The 23,688-nt window shown below is 42.9% G+C and overlaps 1 protein-coding gene across 1 annotated transcript in view; it reads left to right on the forward strand.

Moving 5' to 3' along the window:
• srpk3 (SRSF protein kinase 3) overlaps window positions 1–23,688 on the forward strand; it is a 31,487-nt gene continuing 7,799 nt past the window's right edge. Inside the window, exons 1-10 of the mRNA XM_062052644.1 lie at window positions 1–304; window positions 9,861–9,957; window positions 14,722–15,956; window positions 17,632–17,740; window positions 17,829–17,916; window positions 17,996–18,083; window positions 20,788–20,894; window positions 20,962–21,127; window positions 21,389–21,414; window positions 21,748–21,840. Of these exons, the coding sequence (XP_061908628.1) occupies window positions 295–304; window positions 9,861–9,957; window positions 14,722–15,956; window positions 17,632–17,740; window positions 17,829–17,916; window positions 17,996–18,083; window positions 20,788–20,894; window positions 20,962–21,127; window positions 21,389–21,414; window positions 21,748–21,840 (2,019 nt within the window). The 5' untranslated portion in view covers window positions 1–294. The remainder of the gene's footprint in view (window positions 305–9,860; window positions 9,958–14,721; window positions 15,957–17,631; window positions 17,741–17,828; window positions 17,917–17,995; window positions 18,084–20,787; window positions 20,895–20,961; window positions 21,128–21,388; window positions 21,415–21,747; window positions 21,841–23,688) is intronic.

Consider the following 23,688-nt stretch of genomic DNA (forward strand, 5'->3'; position numbering starts at 1 on the left):
CACTGCGCAGGCGCACAGCAGGGTGTCAGGTGTCAGCAGCTGTCGGAGGTTTCTGGTGGAAGATTCTCTCCCTCCTCTCTCCTCTCATCGAGACAGCAGGGAACAACTCGCCAAGAATAACCCAAGAGGTCGCCGGTGCCGACCGTACCGGACTGCGGACGGAGCTCCCACCCCCCCCGCGTTGTTTCCCCGAGCCAGCATCTACGGAGGCTAACGGAGGCTATAACGGGCTAGCTGTCATAGCACCGGGACAGTGCCCGCTGACCCGCTTCCGTTTGAGCTCTGGGAGCCAGAATGTTGATAGGTAACGTATTCCACGGCCCGCCGGGGTCCGCGTCGTGTCCCGCCGTCGGTCCGTCTTCGAGGCGGTAAAAGACCGTAAGCTTGCAGGTGTTAGCCACCGTCCGAGCTAGCTACAGCTGTGGCATGCTGGGTAATGTAGTTCTTATGTCACCGGGCTCATAACATCACTATATATAAGTTCAAGTACCAAAGATTGTCACACACACACACACACTCACACACACTAGGTGTGGTGAAATTTGTCCTCTGCATTTGACCCATCACCCTTGATCACCCCCTGGGAGGTGAGGGGAGCAGTGAGCAGCAGCGGTGGCCGCGCCAAGGAATCATTATTGGTGATTTAACCCCCAATACTCAGCAACACGGGTTGGAGTTGGGGGTTAAGTCACCAAAATGATTCCCGGGCGCGGCGCCGCTGCTGCCCACTGCTCCCCAAGGGGATGGGTCAAATGCAGAGGACAAATTTCACCACATCTAGTGTGTGTGTGACAATCATTGGTATCTTTAATCTTAATCTTTAATTCCAACCCTTGATGCTGAGTGCCTAGCAGGGAGGTAAATGGATCCCATTTTTATAGTCTTTGGTATGACTCAGCCGGGGTTCGAACTCACAACTGTGCCGTCAGGGCCAGCAGAAACCATCAATCAATCAATCAATGTTTATTTATGTAGCCCGAAATCACGAGTGTCTCAAAAGGCTGCACAAGCCACAACGACATCCTCGTCTCAGATCCCACATCAGGGCAAGAAAAAACTCAACCCGATGGGATACAATGAGAAACCTTGGAGGGGACCGCAGATGTGGGGACGCCCCCGTCCCCCTGGGCGACCGATGCAATGGACGTGGAGTGGATCTAGTTAATAGTGTGAGAGTCCAGTCCATAGTGGATCTAACATAATAGTGTGAGAGTCCAGTCCATAGTGGATCTAACATAATAGTGTGAGAGTCCAGTCCATAGTGGATCTAACATAATAGTGTGAGAGTCCAGTCCATAGTGGATCTAACATAATAGTGTGAGTGGATCTAACATAATAGTGTGAGAGTCCAGTCCATAGTGGATCTAACATAATAGTGTGAGAGTCCAGTTCATAGTGGATCTAACATAATAGCGTGAGAGTCCAGTCCATAGTGGATCTAACATAATAGCGAGAGAGTCCAGTTCATAGTGGATCTAACATAATAGTGTGAGAGTCCAGTCCATAGTGGATCTAACATAATAGTGTGAGAGTCCAGTTCATAGTGGATCTAACATAATAGTGTGAGAGTCCAGTCCATAGTGGATCTAACATAATAGCGAGAGAGTCCAGTTCATAGTGGATCTAACATAATAGTGTGAGACTCCAGTCCATAGTGGATCTAACATAATAGTGAGAGTCCAGTCCATAGTGGATCTAACATAATAGTGAGAGTCCAGTCCATAGTGGATCTAACATAATATTGTGAGAGTCCAGTCCATAGTGGATCTAACATAATAGTGATAGTCCAGTCCATAGTGGATCTAACATAATAGTGAGAGTCCAGTCCATAGTGGATCTAACATAATAGTGAGAGAGTCCAGTCCATAGTGGATCTAACATAATAGTGAGAGTCCAGTCCATAGTGGATCTAACACAATAGTGAGAGTTCAGTCCATAGTGGATTTAACATAATAGTGAGAGTCCAGTCCATAGTGTATCCAACATAGCAGTGTGAGAGTCCAGTCCACAGTGGATTTAACATAATAGTGAGAGTCCAGTCCATAGTAAATCTAACATAATAGTGAGAGTCCAGTCCATAGTGGATCTAACATAATAGTGAGAGAGTCCAGTCCATAGTGGAACCAACATAATAGTGAGAGTCCAGTCCATAGTAAATCTAACATAATAGTGAGAGTCCAGTCCATAGTGGATCTAACATAATAGTGAGAGAGTCCAGTCCATAGTGGATCTAACATAATAGTGAGAGTCCAGTCCAGAGTGGATCTAACATAATAGTGAGAGTCCAGTCCATAGTAAATCTAACATAATAGTGAGAGTCCAGTCCATAGTGGATCTAACATAATAGTGAGAGAGTCCAGTCCATAGTGGATCTAACGTAATAGTGAGAGTCCAGTCCATAGTAAATCTAACATAATAGTGAGAGTCCAGTCCATAGTGGATCTAACATAATAGTGTGAGAGTCCAGTCCATAGTGGATCTAACATAATAGTGAGAGTCCAGTCCATAGTGGATCTAACATAATAGTGTGAGAGTCCAGTCCATAGTGGATCTAACATAATAGTGAGAGTCCAGTCCATAGTGGATCTAACATAATAGTGTGAGAGTCCAGTCCATAGTGGATCTAACATAATAGTGAGAGTCCAGTCCATAGTGGATCTAACATAATAGTGTGAGAGTCCAGTCCATAGTGGATCTAACATAATAGTGAGAGTCCAGTCCATAGTGGATCTAACATAATAGTGTGAGTGTCCAGTCCATAGTGGATTTAACATAATAGTGAGAGTCCAGTCCATAGTGTATCCAACATAGCAGTGTGAGAGTCCAGTCCACAGTGGATTTAACATAATAGTGAGAGTCCAGTCCATAGTAAATCTAACATAATAGTGAGAGTCCAGTCCATAGTGGATCTAACATAATAGTGAGAGAGTCCAGTCCATAGTGGATCCAACATAATAGTGAGAGTCCAGTCCATAGTAAATCTAACATAATAGTGAGAGTCCAGTCCATAGTGGATCTAACATAATAGTGAGAGAGTCCAGTCCATAGTGGATCTAACATAATAGTGAGAGTCCAGTCCAGAGTGGATCTAACATAATAGTGAGAGTCCAGTCCATAGTAAATCTAACATAATAGTGAGAGTCCAGTCCATAGTGGATCTAACATAATAGTGAGAGAGTCCAGTCCATAGTGGATCTAACGTAATAGTGAGAGTCCAGTCCATAGTAAATCTAACATAATAGTGAGAGTCCAGTCCATAGTGGATCTAACATAATAGTGTGAGAGTCCAGTCCATAGTGGATCTAACATAATAGTGAGAGTCCAGTCCATAGTGGATCTAACATAATAGTGTGAGAGTCCAGTCCATAGTGGATCTAACATAATAGTGTGAGAGTCCAGTCCATAGTGGATCTAACATAATAGTGAGAGTCCAGTCCATAGTGGATCTAACATAATAGTGTGAGAGTCCAGTCCATAGTGGATCTAACATAATAGTGAGAGTCCAGTCCATAGTGGATCTAACATAATAGTGAGAGTGCAGGCCATAGTGGAGCTAACATAATAGTGAGAGTCCAGTCCATAAGGATTTAACATAATAGTGAGAGTCCAGTCCATAGTAAATCTAACATAATAGGGAGAGTCCAGTCCATAGTGGATCTAACATAATAGTGAGAGTCCAGTCCATAGTGGATCTAACATAATAGTGAGAGTCCAGTCCATAGTAAATCTAACATAATAGTGAGAGTCCAGTCCATAGTGGATCTAACATAATAGTGAGAGTCCAGTCCATAGTGGATCTAACATAATAGTGAGAGTCCAGTCCATAGTGGATCTAACATAATAGTGAGAGTCCAGTCCATAGTGGATTTAACATAATAGTGAGAGTCCAGTCCATAGTAAATCTAACATAATAGTGAGAGTCCAGTCCATAGTGGATTTAACATAATAGTGAGAGTCCAGTCCATAGTGGATCTAACATAATAGTGAGAGTCCAGTCAATAGTGGATTTAACATAATAGTGTGAGAGTCTAGTCCATAGTGGATCTAACATAATAGTGTGAGAGTCCAGTCCATAGTGGATCTAACATAATAGTGAGAGTCCAGTCCATAGTGGATCTAACATAATAGTGTGAGAGTCCAGTCCATAGTGGATCTAACATAATAGTGAGAGTCCAGTCCATAGTGGATCTAACATAATAGTGTGAGAGTCCAGTCCATAGTGGATCTAACATATTAGTGAGAGTCCAGTCCATAGTGGGGCCAGCAGGAGACCATCCCGAGCGGAGACAGGTCAGCAGCGCAAAGACGTCCCCAACCGATGCACAGGCGAGCGGTCCACCCTGGGTCCCGACGTTGGACAGCCAGCGCTTCATCCGTGGCCACCGAACCTGTGCCCCACCCCTCCACGGAGGAGAGGGGGGCAGAGCAGAAAAGAGACGGCAGATCAACTGGTCTAAAAGGGGGTTCTATTTAAAGTATACAAATTAGTTTTAAGATGGGACTTAAATGCTTCTACTGAGGAAACATCTCTAACTGTTACCGGGAGGGCATTCCAGAGTACTGGAGCCCCAATAGAAAATGCTCTGTAGCTCGCAGACTTTTTTTGGGCTATGGGAATCACTAATAAGCCGGAGTTCTTGCCGGGACATATGGTACAATACAATCAGCAAGATAGGATGGAGCTAGACTGTGTAGTATTTTATACGTAAGTAGTAAAACCTTAAAGTCATCATGATCATAAGTAAAGATAAAAGTCATTTTTAATTGACTTTTGAATTTACTTTCCCTAAATATTCAAAAGTATTCATATTCCCTTCATGTCATATTATGCTCCTTCCAGCGCTGTTGTTTTTAGGTCATAGAGTTTTTTTTATCCAATCGGAATTCAGCTAGCTTATGTTGCCATGCTGTACCAAATCTGCCCAAGGCCTTCAGAATCAACAAAAATAATAGATAAATAAAGATTTTATATTGCGCTTTTTTATTATTAGATACTCAAAGCGCTCATAGAGAAGTGGGAACCCATCATTCATTCACACCTAGTGGTGGTAAGCTACAGTTGATAGACAGCCGCGGTAGCCAACCGGATCACGCGTTGTTGTCAGTAAGGCCTTCTCGCTGGCCTAAGGCAGATATCACAACCTGAGATCGGTAGGTTGTGAGTTCAAACCCTGGCCAAGTCATACCAAAGACTATAAAAATGGTACCCATTACCTCCCTGCTTGGCACTCCGCATCAAGGGTTGGAATTGGGGGTTAAATCACCAAAAATGATTCCCGGGCGTGGCCACCGCTGCTGCCCACTGCTCCCCTCACCTCCCAGGGGTGATCAAGGGTGATTGGTCAAATGCAGAGAATAATTTTGCTACACCTATTGTGTGTGTGACAATCATTGATCATTGGTACTTTAACTTTAACTTTATCTTGTATATATATATATATATATATATATATATATATATATATATATATATATATATATATATATATATATATATATATATAGTGATGTTATGAGCCCGGTAACATAAGAACTCCATTACCCAGCATGCCACAGTAGTGAAGAGCATGCGCAGAAGCCCTATGTAGACATGCTGGCAGCGGGATGGGTTTGATGAGCACACTGTGGAGTAAACTTTTAAGAAGTCCGCCTACACGCCTCGTCTGCATCTTTTATGATTAGACAAGACAACATGTATATTTGCAAGGCCATTTTCAAGAAGGATATTTAAAGAGAAACTACATCTTGTGAGACCATGTCGGCCAACCCCGGAAGCTAGCTCAGCTGTCGATGAAATGTGAGGTCAGATGTTTTATTTCTTTATTTTTTCACGTTTAAAATGTTTTTTCGCAATTTTAATTTTGACAGTACCACATAAGATACGTTTTGATTGCTGATGCGGGTTTATTGGTTTTTAAATGCGCCAGAAAATAACCCGTTTTGTACAATGCCCGGTAGTGCGTGAATGGGTTCCTGTATAGTGTTTCTCCAGCAATGGTCATGTGGTGACATAAGTTATGGTATTTTGAGAGGTAATCATTGAAGTCGGACATCACTGAAGGCCTAGGTGGGAAACGCACGGCCCGCCACTGAATTACACATGTATAAGGTTGTCCCTTGGAACAATTGGCATTCATTAGAATGGGATGTGTGCTGTGTAAAGTGTCCCATGTGGCTTTTAGGAGGGTGCACGTCACTGTGGGAGACACAATCTCATATCAGTCGTCAACTTTATCCTGGGTTTGGGCCAAGTTGTTTACAACAACCAGAGATAACTCAAAAGACATAAATGAAAATAAACTGCAGAATTTAAATATGTCTAAAAAAACCAGCAAGTTTTCTCTGCAGAATCACCCAGCGTTTATTAATCAGTCATCAATCAAAGTTTATTTATACAGCCCTAAATCACAAGTGTCTCAAAGGGCTGCACAAGCCACAACGACATCCTCGGCTCAGATCCTACATCAAGAAAAAACTCAACCCGATGGGATAAAGAGAAACCTTGGAGGGGACCGCAGATGTGGGGACCCCCCCCACCCCCGGCCCCATGGGCGACCGATGCAATGGACGTGGAGTGGATCTAGTTAATAGTGTGAGAGTCCAGTCCATAGTGGATCTAACATAATAGTGTGAGAGTCCAGTCCAGAGTGGATCTAACATAATAGTGTGAGAGTCCAGTCGATAGGGGATCTAACATAATAGTGAGAGTCCAGTCCATAGTGGATCTAACATAATAGTGTGAGAGTCCAGTCCATAGTGGATCTAACATAATAGTGTGAGAGTCCAGTCCATAGTGGATCTAACATAATAGTGTGAGAGTCCAGTCCATAGTGGATGTAACATAATAGTGTGAGAGTCCAGTCCATAGTGGATCTAACATAATAGTGTGAGAGTCCAGTCCATAGTGGATCTAACATAATAGTGTGAGAGTCCAGTCCATAGTGGATGTAACATAATAGTGTGAGAGTCCAGTCCATAGTGGATCTAACATAATAGTGTGAGAGTCCAGTCGATAGGGGATCTAACATAATAGTGAGAGTCCAGTCCATAGTGTATCTAACATAATAGTGTGAGAGTCCAGTCCATAGTGGATGTAACATAATAATGAGAGTCCAGTCCATAGTGGATCTAACATAATAGTGAGAGTCCAGTCCATACTGGATCTAACATAATAGTGAGAGTCCAGTCCATAGTGGATCCAACATAATAGTGTGAGAGTCCAGTCCATAGTGGATCTAGCATAATAGTGTGAGAGTCCAGTCCATAGTGGATCTAACATAATAGTGTGAGAGTCCAGTCCATAGTGAATCTAACATAATAGTGTGAGAGTCCAGTCCATAGTGGATCTAGTTAATAGTGTTAGAGTCCAGTCCATAGTAGATCTAACATAATAGTGTGAGAGTCCAGTCCATAGTGGATCTAACATAATAGTGTGAGAGTCCAGTCCATACTGGATCTAACATAATAGTGAGAGTCCAGTCCATAGTGGATCTAACATAATAGTGTGAGAGTCCAGTCCATAGTGGATCTAACATAATAGTGTGAGAGTCCAGTCCAGAGTGGATCTAACATAATAGTGTGAGAGTCCAGTCGATAGGGGATCTAACATAATAGTGAGAGTCCAGTCCATAGTGGATCTAACATAATAGTGTGAGAGTCCAGTCCATAGTGGATCTAACATAATAGTGTGAGAGTCCAGTCCATAGTGGATCTAACATAATAGTGTGAGAGTCCAGTCCATAGTGGATGTAACATAATAGTGTGAGAGTCCAGTCCATAGTGGATCTAACATAATAGTGTGAGAGTCCAGTCCATAGTGGATCTAACATAATAGTGTGAGAGTCCAGTCCATAGTGGATGTAACATAATAGTGTGAGAGTCCAGTCCATAGTGGATCTAACATAATAGTGTGAGAGTCCAGTCGATAGGGGATCTAACATAATAGTGAGAGTCCAGTCCATAGTGTATCTAACATAATAGTGTGAGAGTCCAGTCCATAGTGGATGTAACATAATAATGAGAGTCCAGTCCATAGTGGATCTAACATAATAGTGAGAGTCCAGTCCATACTGAATCTAACATAATAGTGAGAGTCCAGTCCATAGTGGATCCAACATAATAGTGTGAGAGTCCAGTCCATAGTGGATCTAGCATAATAGTGTGAGAGTCCAGTCCATAGTGGATCTAACATAATAGTGTGAGAGTCCAGTCCATAGTGAATCTAACATAATAGTGTGAGAGTCCAGTCCATAGTGGATCTAGTTAATAGTGTTAGAGTCCAGTCCATAGTAGATCTAACATAATAGTGTGAGAGTCCAGTCCATAGTGGATCTAACATAATAGTGTGAGAGTCCAGTCCATACTGGATCTAACATAATAGTGAGAGTCCAGTCCATAGTGGATCTAACATAATAGTGTGAGAGTCCAGTCCATAGTGGATCTAGCATAATAGTGTGAGAGTCCAGTCCATAGTGGATCTAACATAATAGTGTGAGAGTCCAGTCCATAGTGGATCTAACATAATAGTGTGAGAGTCCAGTCCATAGTGGATCTAACATAATAGTGTGAGAGTCCAGTCCATAGTGGATCTAACATAATAGTGTGAGAGTCCAGTCCATAGTGGATCTAGTTAATAGTGTGAGAGTCCAGTCCATAGTGGATCTAACATAATAGTGTGAGTCCAGTCCATAGTGGATCTAACATAATAGTGTGAGAGTCCAGTCCATAGTGGATCTAACATAATAGTGTGAGAGTCCAGTCCATAGTGGATCTAACATAATAGTGAGAGTCCAGTCCATAGTGGATCTAGTTAATAGTGTGAGAGTCCAGTCCATAGTGGGGCCGGCAGGGGATCATCTTCAATGGAGACAAGTCAGCAGCGCAGAGACATCACCGACTTAGACTTAGACAAACTTTAATGATCCACAAGGGAAATTGTTCCACACAGTAGCTCAGGTACAAAGGATGGAAAGTTAAAGTTAAAGTACCAATGATTGTCACACACACAGGTGTGGTGAAATTTGTCCTCTGCATTTGACCCATCCCCTTGATCACCCCCTGGGAGGTGAGGGGAGCAGTGGGCAGCAGCGTAGCCGCGCCCGGGAATAATTTTTGGTGATTTAACCCCCAATTCCAACCCTTGATGCTGAGTGCCAAGCAGGGAGGTAATGGGTCCCATTTTTATAGTCTTTGGTATGACCCGGCCGGGGTTTGAACTCACATAATAGTGAGATCTCAGGGCGGACACTCTACTGAGTAGGTGTACGGATGAAAAGGACAATGCAGGTATAAAATCGACAAACAATGTACCATAGTCGCAATTTAAAATATAACATATATATAATATTTACATAATATATGTACAGTATATGACATATACTGATATATTATATGATATGTTTATATCATATATACAATATAAAACAATTACCATGTACAATATTACAGTATATGTAAGAGCTGCAGCATAAAATAGAGAGTAGATCTGTAGACTGATGCACAGATGAGTGGTCCACTCCGGGTCCCGACTTTGAACAGCTAGCGCATCATCTGTGGTCACCTAATAACCTCTCCACGCAGGAGAGGGGGGCAGAGCAGAAAAGAGACGGCAGATCAACTGGTCTAAAAGGGGGTCTATTTAAAGGCTAAACGAATGAGTTTTAAGATGGGACTTAAATGCTTCTACTGAGGTAGCATCTCTTACTGTTACCGGGAGGCCATTCCAGAGTACTGGAGCCCCAATAGAAAACGCTCGATAGCGCGCAGACTTTTTTTGGGCTCTGGGAATCACTAATAAGCCGGAGTTCTTTGAGCTTATGGAGGAGCGCACATGTTTACACTTGGTGGATCTCTGCTTACAGCTGCAGTGGGGACTGGAAGCGAAGGCCCCGCCTCCAGCGCCAAGAAGCACAGGCGGCGAGGCAAAAAGCACCGCAAAGTCCACACTGACAAGACCGGGTGAGGCCGACACGCGTGGACACTTAATTTAGCACATTGAGGAGCAAAATCCGCTGCTGGTTTGCGGACTTTCTCTCCCGAGGCCTGATTGTTTTCTCTGCTTTTGAAGCTTTCACACACACATGTCACTACTGCACTCTTGTGTTGACCGGGCTAAGCTAGGCTAATAGTTCTGCATCACAGCAGTCTCTGTGCTAAGCTAGCTGGTCCAGCCGACCACGACCAGTCACTGGCCATTAATAGCAGCACACGCTGAATTATGATACCACAACACACGCACACACAGAGTCTATTTCCATGCGTCTCCAGCATGCTTCAACAATGTCACTGAGTCATCGCAGCCCTGCGTGCGTGGGTGTTTCTGTGTGTGTCAGCTGAGTTTTTGTGTCATCCTATCGCCATCAGACATTTTACATTAAGACGGCGCCATTGTCAAATGTGCATAAATGGCCATAACGCACGCTGCTAGGTCAGTTATGTTTACAGTGCAGAAGGAAGAACTGCTCAAGACATCGGGACCACCGCACAGAATAAATGAATCGATTGGCTTTATCGTAGGGCTGGGCGATATGGCCTTTTATTAATATCTCGATTTTTTTAGGCCATGTCACGATACACGATATATATCTCCATATTTTGCCTTAGCCTTGAATGAACACTTGATGCATATATTTTTTATTATTATAGAGGTTTATTTGAAATAGGGACAGATACAAAAACATAGACATCTGAAACAGTTATCCAATGTATGCATCATAGTGTTTGTAGCCAAAGCTAATTTACAACACTTGTCCCCAACAACAACAACAACATCACAGCAGTATGATGATTCTATGTGTCTACATTAAAACATTCTTGTTCCTACTGCATTAATATATGCTCATTTTAAACTTTCATGCAGAGAGGGAAATCACAACTAAGTCAATTTAGCAAGACTGTATTTATTAAACAGCTATTAAGCAGTGGCACAAACATTCATGTCATTTCAAAACAGTGCAAGATTGTCAGACATTTTAAAACGAGCTATTAGTGCATTTTTGTGCATGATGTCACTAAGATGACTTATCAAAACAACACTAAATTAAAGTGCACTTTTTATACAGAACGCCACTACAATAGATTAAAACAAATAAAATGCACTTTTGTGCATGATGTCACACAAGATATTTCAATAACTGTCAAATAAAAATGAGCTGCATAATAGGAAATCAAATAGTGTATGTCCTTCGCTATGTGGTAGGTTCCTGCGGACGTTATCTCCTTCTGTTGTTGACTATTTTTTTCATACGGTGTTGATGTGGAAATGGTTGCCTGGGCATTTTGTGGGTGTGGCACCGGCCGGAGATGTTGACATGCGGAGTTTCAAGCACTCTTCATTCTCTAGCGGGTGACTTTTCAAGTCACTTTTCAAGTCATGCTACAAATTAGCAGTAGGTGCTACTTTCTGTAGCAACGCTTGTTCGACATCTTCCCGCTTGAAGCCAAACCACCGCCAGACGATGGACCCCGTGCTGTTTTCCTTGGGAATGAATTTTTCCTTAATTTGTTACCAGATTCGTACCTTCTTTCTCTCGTATGACCACTCGCACCACTCCACTAGCATCACAGCTAACGTTACTCACGCTGCTACCTCTCTGCTCCGCGAGAGCGTGTGACGTTGCATGCGCGACAGTCTGTGACGTATGTAAGAAGGTGCGCTTGTTTTACGTCTCTGTGAGAAGGACAGACAAGAAAGAGTGAGAAGAGCCTGAAGTGTAATGCCCGCAGCTAAAAGCAACTGCCTGAGAACAAATACTCGAATATCACAATATAGTCATTTTCTCTATCGCACAGAGACAAACCCGCGATATATTGAGTATATTCGATATATCGCCCAGCCCTACTTTATCGCTGTATTTTCCGGACCATAGGGCGCACCGGATTATAAGGCGCACTGCCGATAAGTGGGTCTCGTCAGGTCTATTTTCATTAAAAAGGCGCACCGGATTATAAGGCGCAGCAAAGGAGTCATATTATTATTATTTTTTCTAAATGTAAAACACTTCCTTCTGGTCTACAAACCCCGTTTCCATATGAGTTGGGAAATTGTGTTAGATTTATATATAAACGGAATACAATGATTTGCAAATCATTTTCAACCCATATTCAGTTGAATATGCTACAAAGACAACATATTTGATGTTCAAACTGATAAACATTTTTTTTTTTTTGCAAATAATCATTAATTTTAGAATTTGATGCCAGCAATACGTGACAAAAAAGTTGGGAAAGGTGGCAATAAATACTGATGACGTTGAGGAATGCTCATCAAACACTTATTTGGAACATCCCACGGGTGAACAGGCAAATTGGGAACAGGTGGGTGCCATGATTGGGTATAAAAGTAGATTCCATGAAATGCTCAGTCATTCACAAACAAGGATGGGGCGAGGGTCACCACTTTGTCAACAAATGCGTGAGCAAATTGTTGAACAGTTTAAGAAAAACCTTTCTCAACCAGCTATTGCAAGGAATTTAGAGATTTCACCATCTACGGTCCGTAATATCATCAAAGGGATAAGAGAATCTGGAGAAATCACTGCACGTAAGCAGCTAAGCCCGTGACCTTCGATCCCTCAGGCTGTATTGCATCAACAAGCGACATCAGTGTGTAAAGGATATCACCACATGGGCTCAGGAACACTTCAGAAACCCACTGTCAGTAACTACAGTTGGTCGCTACATCTGTAAGTGCAAGTTAAAACTCTCCTATGCAAGGCTAAAGCCGTTTATCAACAACACCCAGAAACGCCGTCGGCTTCGCTGGGCCTGAGCTCATCTAAGATGGACTGATACAAAGTGCAAAAGTGTTCTGTGGTTTGACGGGTCCACATTTCAATTTGTTTTTGGAAACTGTGGACGTCGTGTCCTCCGGACCAAAGAGTAAAAGAACCATCCGGATTGTTTTAGGCGCAAAGTTGAAAAGCCAGCATCTGTGATGGTATGGGGGTGTATTAGTGCCCAAGACATGGGTAACTTACACATCTGTGAAGGCGCCATTAATGCTGAAAGGTACATACAGGTTTTGGAGCAACATATGTTGCCATCCAAGCAACATTACCATGGACGCCCTTGCTTATTTCAGCAAGACAATGCCAAGCCACGTGTTACATCAACGTGGCTTCATAGTAAAAGGGTGCGGGTACTAGACTGGCCTGCCTGTAGTCCAGACCTGTCTCCCATTGAAAATGTGTGGCGCATTATGAAGCCTAAAATAGCACAACGGAGACCCCCGGACTGTTGAACAACTTAAGCTACATCAAGCAAGAATGTGAAAGAATTCCACCTGAGAAGCTTCAAAAATGTGTCTCCTCAGTTCCCAAACGTTTACTGAGTGTTGTTAAAAGGAAAGACCATGTAACACAGTGGTGAACATGCCCTTTCCCAACTACTTTGGCACGTGTTGCAGTCATGAAATTGTAAGTTAATTATTATTTGCAAAAAAAAAAAAAGTTTATGAGTTTGAACATCAAATATCTTGTCTTTGTAGTGCATTCAACTGAATATGGGTTGAAAAGGATTTGCAAATCATTGTATTTCGTTTATATTTACATCTAACACAATTTCCCAACTCATATGGAAACGGGGTTTGTACATAACATGTAATGGTGGTTCTTTGGTCAAAATGTTGCATAGATTATGTTTTACAGACCATCTTCAAGCCGCTTTCTGACAGTCGCTTTTGGAGGCGGTCTTATTTACGTGGCTCACCTTCGGCAGCGTCTTCTCCCCGTCATCTTTGTTGTAGCGGTGTAGCGTGCAAGGTCGGAGTGGAAAAAGTGTCAAAAGATGGAGCTAACTGTTTTAATGACATTCAGACTTTACTTCAACCAATAACGGAGCAGCATCTCCTCATCCGTGGCTCACTAGGGCAACAACAACGCCGGAAATGTGTCCCGTGAAAAGCCGTCCGACCGGAACTCTCTGATAACTAAAGTTCCTTGGGTGAATTATGTAAACCTTACTATACCGGTATGTTTTAGCGCTTTCATGGCGAGTTTACTGACAGATATAAGAACTTTACACTACTTTATATTAGAAATGGCAACAGCAGAGGATGAAAGTCCCATAACAAGAAGATAAGACAAAAAAGAAGAAGCTTATAGACTACGGCGTCGGCACAAACTACAAAGGCGGACACGCGCACATTTTCAGGACTTATGCAGATCCCAAATACAGATCAGCAGGTACCAGAAGGTAAGGAAAGTTGGTTTTGCATAATATTGCGAAACAAAACGCCAGATACTGTCTTACCTTATACACACACCATAATAATACTTGTATGTTAAAGCACAGTACAATCCATCAAGCGGTGCAGCTTCATAGCTTACCAAAGTCCTACTAAAACATTTTGCTAGATTTTTGAGCGCCGTGTGTAGTGTTCTGTATTTTCAATGGAACATATACAATTTTGGTGTTGTTTACTTGAGTCATATTGCAGTCTACACATATCTCTTATGTGTGACTGCCATCATAGTGCAGTCTACACATATCGCTTATGCGTGACTTCCATCTACTGGTCACACTTATCATTACACCATGTACCAAATAAAATAGCTTCAAGGTCGGTCAGCACAACCAAAGTTATTCCGTACATTAGGCGCACCGGGTTATAAGACGTACTGTCCAGTTTTGAGAAAACGAAAGGATTTTAAGTGCGCCTTACAGTCCAGAAAATACGGTAGTTAAATGAAGCTAATTGTGTCTCCTCTTCCCCCCTTCTAGTGTGAATGACCTCAGTGACCTTCAGAATCTGAACCCTGATGACAGAAGCCCGCCCCAGACGCAGGACCACCCCCCAGTCGCGCCCTTACCCACACAAAATACTTGCAAGACAACCCCGCCCCCAGGAAGTGCATGTCTCGATGCCACTGCCGCAGTGGATGCGTGTGTGTCCCACGGGGACCCCCAGGAATCTTGTCCCCTGATCGACCCCCCCACTCCAGATATACAACATAGGCCTCTAGCCGCCCTCCAGTGTCCCGAGAATGTCCCCCACAATGCCATGCTTCCCCCTCTTGTCATCCCCCTGACAGTGCCACACACCAGCCAATCACCTTCAGCCTCGTCTCAGAGCCACGCCCACAGCCGCTCGCCTGCTGTCTTATCCGAGAGCCCCGCCCGTGCCAAATATCTTCCTAGCCCGTCTCGGGGCTCCACCCACACCAAGTCACCTCCGACAAAAACAGAGGGGCACCCTCTCAGCCAATCACTTCCTGTTGCATCTCAGGGCCCCGCCCACAGCCAGTCGCCTCCCGTTGTAACTCAATGCCATGCTCTTAGCCAATCACCTCCCACGACATCGGAGGGCTCCGCCCACAGTCAATCTCTGAACCCCACCCATGGCCAAGCGCCTATTGCCAAATCTCGGACAAAGTCGCCTCCCATCACAGCGGAGGAGTACGCCCCCAGCCAATCACCTCTGGCCCACACCAAATATGCTCCTACCAAAACAGAAGGGTACGCCCACAGCCGGTCACTTCCGACCACATCGGAAAGCCCCGCCCGCAGCCAATCGCCTCCTGTCCTACTTTTTAACCAATCGCCTCCTGTCAAATCTCAGAGCCCCGCCCACAGCCCTACACAGTCAGCTCTAAACAATAAAACGCCGTTCGATTTCAGCACATTGACTCCTTTAACGTTTGAGAATTCCAATCACAATCTTTCTAAATCGACCACACCTCACATCAGCGCCCACGCCCCCACTCATTTAAGCCCCGCCCACCCCTCTGTGACCTTGTCCCCCCTATGCTCCTCTTCTGCCTCCTTCCTCACGTCCTTTGACACCGAGGCGCCTCACGTTGTCCCAAATTCCGTGATGTCACTGATGCCTACCTGCTGCACGGCCACGCCCCCACCGCCCCCCGTGAGCCCGCCCCCTGCGGAGCTGACCCCGCCCCCTGCCCAGCTTCTGGGCTCTGACGATGAGGAGCAGGAGGACCCGTCAGATTACTGCAAAGGTGAGTTGAGTCTGGTCATGGAAAGTGTTTTACCACTCAAGCAGGGGTGTCTAAAGTGCAGCCCGGGGGCCATTACCTCATTTTTTAACGGGCCGCGGTACATTTTGAAAATATTATTCAAAAAAACAAAACATAAAAAAGTGGAATAAAAGAGCAAACAGGTTAAATGTCATGTGAAAAAGTTGCAATGTGGACTCTAATAAACTTAAATCAGGGTTTCCGCGGGCCATTAAAAAGCATTAAATGGATTTTGCAAAAAATAAGGCCTTAAATGGCATTAAAAAGCATTCAATCCGATGTCCGGAGGCATTAAAAACGTGTAATGCGGTGAAATCACACATGCTGATCACAAGTCGGCGATTAAAGGCAGGGAGTGCCAACATTTGTTGGCGTAACTAACAAAGCAAATTCTGCTGTCGCCACCATAACTGGAGTCAGCTGCTACCATTCCCTAAAAAATGAATACAAATAAATCCTCAGATTAAACAGTCTTGTGAACCAATTCTAATTCACTCAAGAGTAACAGTTAATGTCAGCTGTTCGACTATTTAAGATGATCAAAGTCAAATGCATGTTTTTTTACAGAAAGTTGTAAGCTTTGAACTATACATAATAACTGCACAAGGACACGCATCAAATTTGGTTTAAGTGGGATTAAAAAGCATTAAATAGATTTGCTGATACCTGCAGAAACACTGTTAATTTTTTTATATTTTGTGTGTTTGCCATTAAAAACGTAAGTTTTTTTTACAAAGAGTGCATGAGACACGCAAACACGTTAAAAATGTTTTAAAAACTTATAATCAACGGATATATTTGAAGTTGATCTAGAAACTTAAGTGTTGAAGGTATTGAAAAATAATGTATGATTTATTTTTAACACTTTTATGAGTGGGGCCTTTTTGGATCCCTAAGAATATTTGTGTTTTGTCTTTTTTAAATGTAACTGTCATTGCTCCAAAAATAATAATTAATCAAAATCAATGGTGTTATTAATTATTGACCGATTTAAAGCTCCAATTACTTTACTTCAAATATTCTACTTTGAAAAAATTTGAGAGAAAAATAATGCATATTTTGTAGGGCTGTGAATATTCGATCCGATTTTTGGGGGTAACAATTCGATTCAGAATCGATTCTCGATTCAAATCAATTGTCAATTCCAAATCAATACTTTTGTAATAGCATTGGGTGCCAGTTTTATGATGAACTACATTCCTCCATAAAATATATAACAGCTCTGGTAAATATCTATGTGACTTCAAAGAAAACTGGTTTTGTTTAATAAAAGTTTACCCAAACATTTGATAAAGTCAAATACAAATAAGGCAACAAGGGAAGTAAAGTAAATATGTACAGCAGATATAGATCATGTACATCAACAATATGATTTGTCTGAATTACAGGTGTTCTTGTCTTACATAAGGATCGTAATTGATAGGCAAAAAAAAAAAAAAAGTGCAGTTCCCCTTTAACATTTTGATGATTGAGACCCTTCCGGGTCCCCAAGACAAACATGACTGGAGCCCTAACAGTACAAAAAAAATCTGTATATTGTATTGGTTTAGATCATGAAAAATGTCAAAATGGCCCCCGCATGCTTATGTTTTTTCAGTGTGCGGCCGTCAGTGACAAAAATTAGTTTGTTGTGTGACTATCAGTTCTTGTGTTCCAGGCGGTTACTACCCGGTCAAGATCGGGGACCTGTTCAACGGGCGGTACCACGTGGTCCGCAAGCTTGGCTGGGGACACTTCTCCACCGTCTGGCTGTGCTGGGACCTGCAGTACGACTCGACACACTCTGCCCACATGCCCTGGTCTGACTCCGCCCCCAGCCCTCTGACCACCTGTCTATCCCCATGTGTATTTTAGGAAGAAGCGTTTTGTGGCCTTGAAGGTAGTGAAGAGCGCACCCCATTACACGGAGACGGCGCTGGATGAGATCAAACTGCTCAGATGTGTGAGCGTCACACCCTACACCATATTTGTTAAGCAATTAGTCCCACACCTCATTCTACACCCTGTCTTTCTGTGTCCAGGTGAGGGACAGTGATCCTTCTGATCCCCACAGGGAGACTATTGTCCAACTGATTGACGACTTCAAGATCTCCGGAGTCAACGGAGTCCGTATCCTTCAGGGTGTCTTTGTGTGTATGGTATTCCAATTCGATATTGATATCAGTCTGATATCAGCAGATTAGTTGTACCGCAACTCACCAGTACTTTGAGGTACGAGCTGTCTTTTGGCTTATTGTTATGCTTTAATTTGCAGTTTTGAGCATTTTTGCTTCAAGTTAAAGGTAGTAATTGTCCACAGCCACAGCCAGAGAGCGACACAATCCTTCCCTTGTGACAGTTAGTGCGAACTAGAAGAAGCGGATGACCGAATCAGAGAAGCCAACCGTTAAAAGCAGGTCCTATGGACCCTGAATATACTCGTAAGTTAAGGTACCGCTGTATGGGCTTAAGGGGTGTAATAGGTTGTACGGTATACTGGTACTAGTATAGTATCGCGGTACTAATGTATAAAAGACGGTACTATACTCCGTTTGAAAAGTACCGACTCTGTCTATCTGTGTTGGCCCTGCGATGAGGTGGTGATGTGTCCAGGGTGTACCCCGCCTACCGCCCGAATGCAGCTGAGATAGGCTCCAATACCCCCTGCCACCCAGAGAGGGACAAGTGGTAGGAGATGGATGGGTTCCCAATTTTTATTTATTTATTTACAAACCCCGTTTCCATATGAGTTGGGAAAGTGTGTTAGATGTAAATATAAATGGAATACAATGATTTGCAAATCCTTTTCAACCCATATTCAGTTGAATATGCTACAAAGACAACATATTTGATGGTCAAACTGATAAACATTTTTTTGTTGCAAATAATCATTAACTTTAGAATTTGATGCCAGCAACACGTGACAAAGAAGTTGGGAAAGGTGGCAATAAATACTGATAAAGTTGAGGAATGCTCATCAAACACTTATTTGGAACATCCCACAGGTGAACAGGCAAATTGGGAACAGGTGGGTGCCATGATTGGGTATAAAAGTAGATTCCATGAAATGCTCAGTCATTCACAAACAAGGATGGGGCGAGGGTCACCACTTTGTCAACAAATGCGTGAGCAAATTGTTGAACAGTTTAAGAAAAACCTTTCTCAACCAGCTATTGCAAGGAATTTAGGGATTTCACCATCTACGGTCCGTAATATCATCAAAGGGTTCAGAGAATCTGGAGAAATCACTGCACGTAAGCAGCTAAGCCCGTAACCTTCAATCTCTCAGGATGTACTGCATCAACAAGCGACATCAGTGTGTAAAGGATAGCACCACATGGGCTCAGGAACACTTCAGAAACCCACTGTCAGTAACTACAGTTGGTCGCTACATCTGTAAGTGCAAGTTAAAACTCCTATGCAAGGCGAAAACCGTTCATCAACAACACCCAGAAATGCCGTCGGCTTCGCTGGGCCTGAGCTCATCTAAGATGGACTGATACAAAGTGGAAAAGTGTTCTGTGGTCTGACGAGTCCACATTTCAAATTGTTTTTGGAAACTGTGGACGTCGTGTCCTCCGGACCAAAGAGGAAAAGAACCATCCGGGTTGTTCTAGGCGCAAAGTGTAAAAGCCAGCATCTGTGATGGTATGGGGGTGTATTAGTGCCCAAGACATGGGTAACTTACACATCTGTGAAGGCACCATTAATGCTGAAAGGTACATACAGGTTTTGGAGCAACATATGCTGCCATCCAAGCAACGTTACCCTGCTTATTTCAGCAAGACAATGCCAAGCCACGTGTTACATCAACGTGGCTTCATAGTAAAAGGGTGCGGGTACTAGACTGGCTTGCCTGTAGTCCAGACCTGTCTCCCATTGAAAATGTGTGGCGCATTATGAAGCCTAAAATACCACAACGGAGACCCCCGGACTGTTGAACAACTTAAGCTGTACATCAAGCAAGAATGGGAAAGAATTCCACCTGAGAAGCTTCAAAAATGTGTCTCCTCAGTTCCCAAACGTTTACTGAGTGTTGTTAAAAGGAAAGGCCATGTAACACAGTGGTGAACATGCCCTTTCCCAACTACTTTGGCACGTGTTGCAGCCATGAAATTCTAAGTTAATTATTATTTGCAAAAAAAAAAAAAAGTTTATGAGTTTGAACATCAAATATCTTGTCTTTGTAACATATTCAATTGAATATGGGTTGAAAAGGATTTGCAAATCATTGTATTCCATTTATATTTAACATCTAACACAATTTCCCAACTCATATGGAAACGGGGTTTGTAATTAAAGTTGCATATTACTTACACATACAAAATCTCCAAGGCAGAAGCGTATTAGAAAGTATCCAGTAACAAACGTGTCCGCATCATTCAACTTACTGCATCATGAGCTTAACTTAAACCTCCCCCTCCACTTCAACTTAAAGACAGCATAAGTCCATTTCAGACGGTTAATAATAAACAGGTTAGTGTTGTTTTTTTTAACCTACCATTGATTGATTGATTGAGACTTTTTATTAGTAGATTGCACAGTACAGTACATATTCCGTACAATTGACCACTAAATGGTAACACCCGAATAAGTTTTTCAACTTGTTTAAGTCGGGGTCCACGTTAATCAATTCATGGTAATCCATTGTTCTTAGTTTGACTCATTTCACTCGATCAAACCTTTTCTAACATTCCACACTACAAAATGACAAGTATGCATGATTCCCGCTGATGTCGTGTTGGAATCAAAATCTGTATCGCCCACTGCTCCAGTATCGGAAGGGAAAAAGTTGTATTGGGGCACAACCCTGTTTTTCCTCAGCCTGTCCCAGATGTGTGCATGGTTCTGGAGGTGTTGGGTCACCAGCTGTTAAAATGGATCATAAAGTCAAACTACATGGGCCTTCCTCTGGTTTGTGTCAAGAGCATCATCAGACAGGTAACACACACACACGCACACACACACAATGTTACATGTACGTAACCGTGTGTGTGTTTGTGTGTAGGTACTGCAGGGTCTGGACTACCTGCACACAAAGTGTAAGATTATCCACACAGACATCAAACCAGAGAACATATTGTTGGACGTAGATGAGGTCTACATCAGGAGGCTGGCAGCAGAGGCCACTATCTGGCAGAGGGCTGGAGCCCCGCCCCCCTCTGGCTCGTCAGGTGAGCGGAGGCCACTGATTGGTTCCTCTTTCCACCTGTCCTGTCAAGGAGCATACGATGTCATTGTGTAACTGCTGACTCTCCGACTCCCAGTTCTCTTTCATCTGATGCTCCTCCCATTCTGTCCCTGGTTTCTGGTCTACAGACCATGTTTTCTGTGCTTGACCCGTTGTCTTGACTTTTTTCTTCAGCACTTCCTGTTTCCTGCCTCTCATGTTCTTCTTTCTGTCTGTCTCTCCGTCTCTCGGTGTGTCTCTCTAGTTAGCACGGCTCCCCGAGATGTCCAGGTAAGTGTCCAGGTGTAATGCCTGCCGCTGTGCTGTGATTGGTCACTCAGCTTCAGCTCTTGTCCGTCAGGTGACTCTAACCTGCCCATTAGATGAAACTCCATGCAACGGCCTGTTTGTTGTTGCATGTCACAAAACCAGCACCCCCACCACCCAACCCTACTACACACAGAGCAGGAAGAGAGAGTGTGTGTGTGTGTGTGTGTGTGTGTGTGTGTGTGTGTGTGTGTGTGTGTGTGTGTGTGTAGCGTTTTACAGTCCCAGCCATGTGTTCGTACACTGTTCCTGTCCTAACTCCCATTATCTTTCTCCGCCGTGTGTGTGTGTGTGTAGATAGGTAAAATGTCTAAGAACAGGAAGAAAAAGATCAAGAGAAAAGCAAAGCGTCAAGAGAAGCTGTTAGAGGAGAGACTGGTGGACATACAGGTATTGCAATAACACTCACCGTACCGTCGTCATAGCAACGTACAACGTTACTATTGCACCTACCGTATTTTTCGGATTATAAATCGCTCCGGAATATACGTCGCACCGGCCGAAAATGCATAATAAAGAAGGAAAAAAACATATATAAGTCGCACTAGAGTATAAGTCGCATTTTTTGGGGAAATTTATTTGATAAAATCCAACACCAAGAATAGACATATAGACATAGGGACGGTATAGCTAGGTTGGTAGAGCGGCCGTGCCAGCAACTTGAGGGTTCCAGGTTCGATCCCCGCTTCCGCCATCCTAGTCACTGCCGTTGTGTCCTTGGGCAAGACACTTTACCCACCTGCTCCCAGTGCCACCCACACTGGTTTAAATGTAACTTAGATATTGGGTTTCACTATGTAAAGCGCTTTGAGTCACTTGAGAAAAAGCGGTATATAAATGTAATTCACTTCACTTCACTTCACATTTGAAAGGCAATTTAAAGTAAATAAAGAATAGTGAACAACAGGCTGAATAAGTGTACGTTATATGAAGCATTACTAACGAACTGAGAACGAGCCTGGCATGTTAACGTAACATATTATGGTAAGAGTTATTCAAATGCATATTTCACTACTTCCAGCTTGTAACCTGCAGTATACGATTTCCTTTTCGGTGCCATTTTTTTTCAGCCCTTCTCAGTTTTTATAAGTTACCGCCAATGTTGAAATGATCAATTTTCATAGGTACGGAAGTAGTAGCAGGTAGCATCTTTTTTTCCACGATGCACTTCTGCCATGACCCGCCCCCGCCAAATTTTTATTGGTTGACGTGTGTGTGTGGCGATTGCTGATAGTCTAGTCTCTTACGTGAATGAGATAAATATTATTTGATATTTTACGGTAACGTGTTAATAATTTCACACATAAATCGCTCCAGAGTATAAGTCGCACCCCTGGCCAAACTATGAAAAAAACTGCGATTTATAATCTGAAAAATACGGTAATTACTAGAGATCGACTGGTTATCGGTGCCGATATTTAATATTTTGACATATGTCGGTAACAGCCTTTTCTCTTTTTTACAACTACAAGAGAACTACATCAGCAGATACAAAAAAATACACATATGATAGAGCAGGCCTGGGCAATTATTTTGACTCAAAGGGCCACATTTGGAGAAAAAAATGTGTCTGGGGGCCGGTATATCTATTTTTAGGAACACTAATACAAAACCTCACAATAATGTCTGATTGAATGCTAAAAACATTATGACAGACCGCCTTAAAAAAACGCAATGGAATTTTAAATTTAGTATTATTATATTTTATATATAGATGTGTGTGTGTGTGTGTGTGTGTGTGTGTGTGTGTGTGTGTGTGTGTGTGTGTGTGTGTGTGTGTGTGTGTGTGTGTGTGTGTGTGTGTGTGTGTGTGTGTGTGTGTGTGTGTGTGTGTGTGTGTGTACAAACCCTGTTTCCATATGAGTTGGGAAATTGTGTTAGATGTAAATATAAACGGAATACAATGATTTGCAAATCCTTTTCAACCCATATTCAATTGAATGCACTACAAAGACAACATATTTGATGTTCAAACTGATAAACTTTTTTTTTTTTTGCAAATAATAATTAACTTAGAATTTCATGGCTGCAACACGTGCCAAAGTAGTTGGGAAAGGGCATGTTCACCACTGTGTTACATGGCCTTTCCTTTTAACAACACTGAAGGGAACTGAGGAGACACATTTTTGAAGCTTCTCAGGTGGAATTCTTTCCCATTCTTGCTTGATGTACAGCTTAAGTTGTTCAACAGTCCGGGGGTCTCCGTTGTGCTATTTTAGGCTTCATAATGCGCCACAC

Source organism: Entelurus aequoreus, linkage group LG07, assembly GCF_033978785.1.
Source record: "Entelurus aequoreus isolate RoL-2023_Sb linkage group LG07, RoL_Eaeq_v1.1, whole genome shotgun sequence".
Lineage (NCBI taxonomy): Eukaryota > Metazoa > Chordata > Actinopteri > Syngnathiformes > Syngnathidae > Entelurus > Entelurus aequoreus.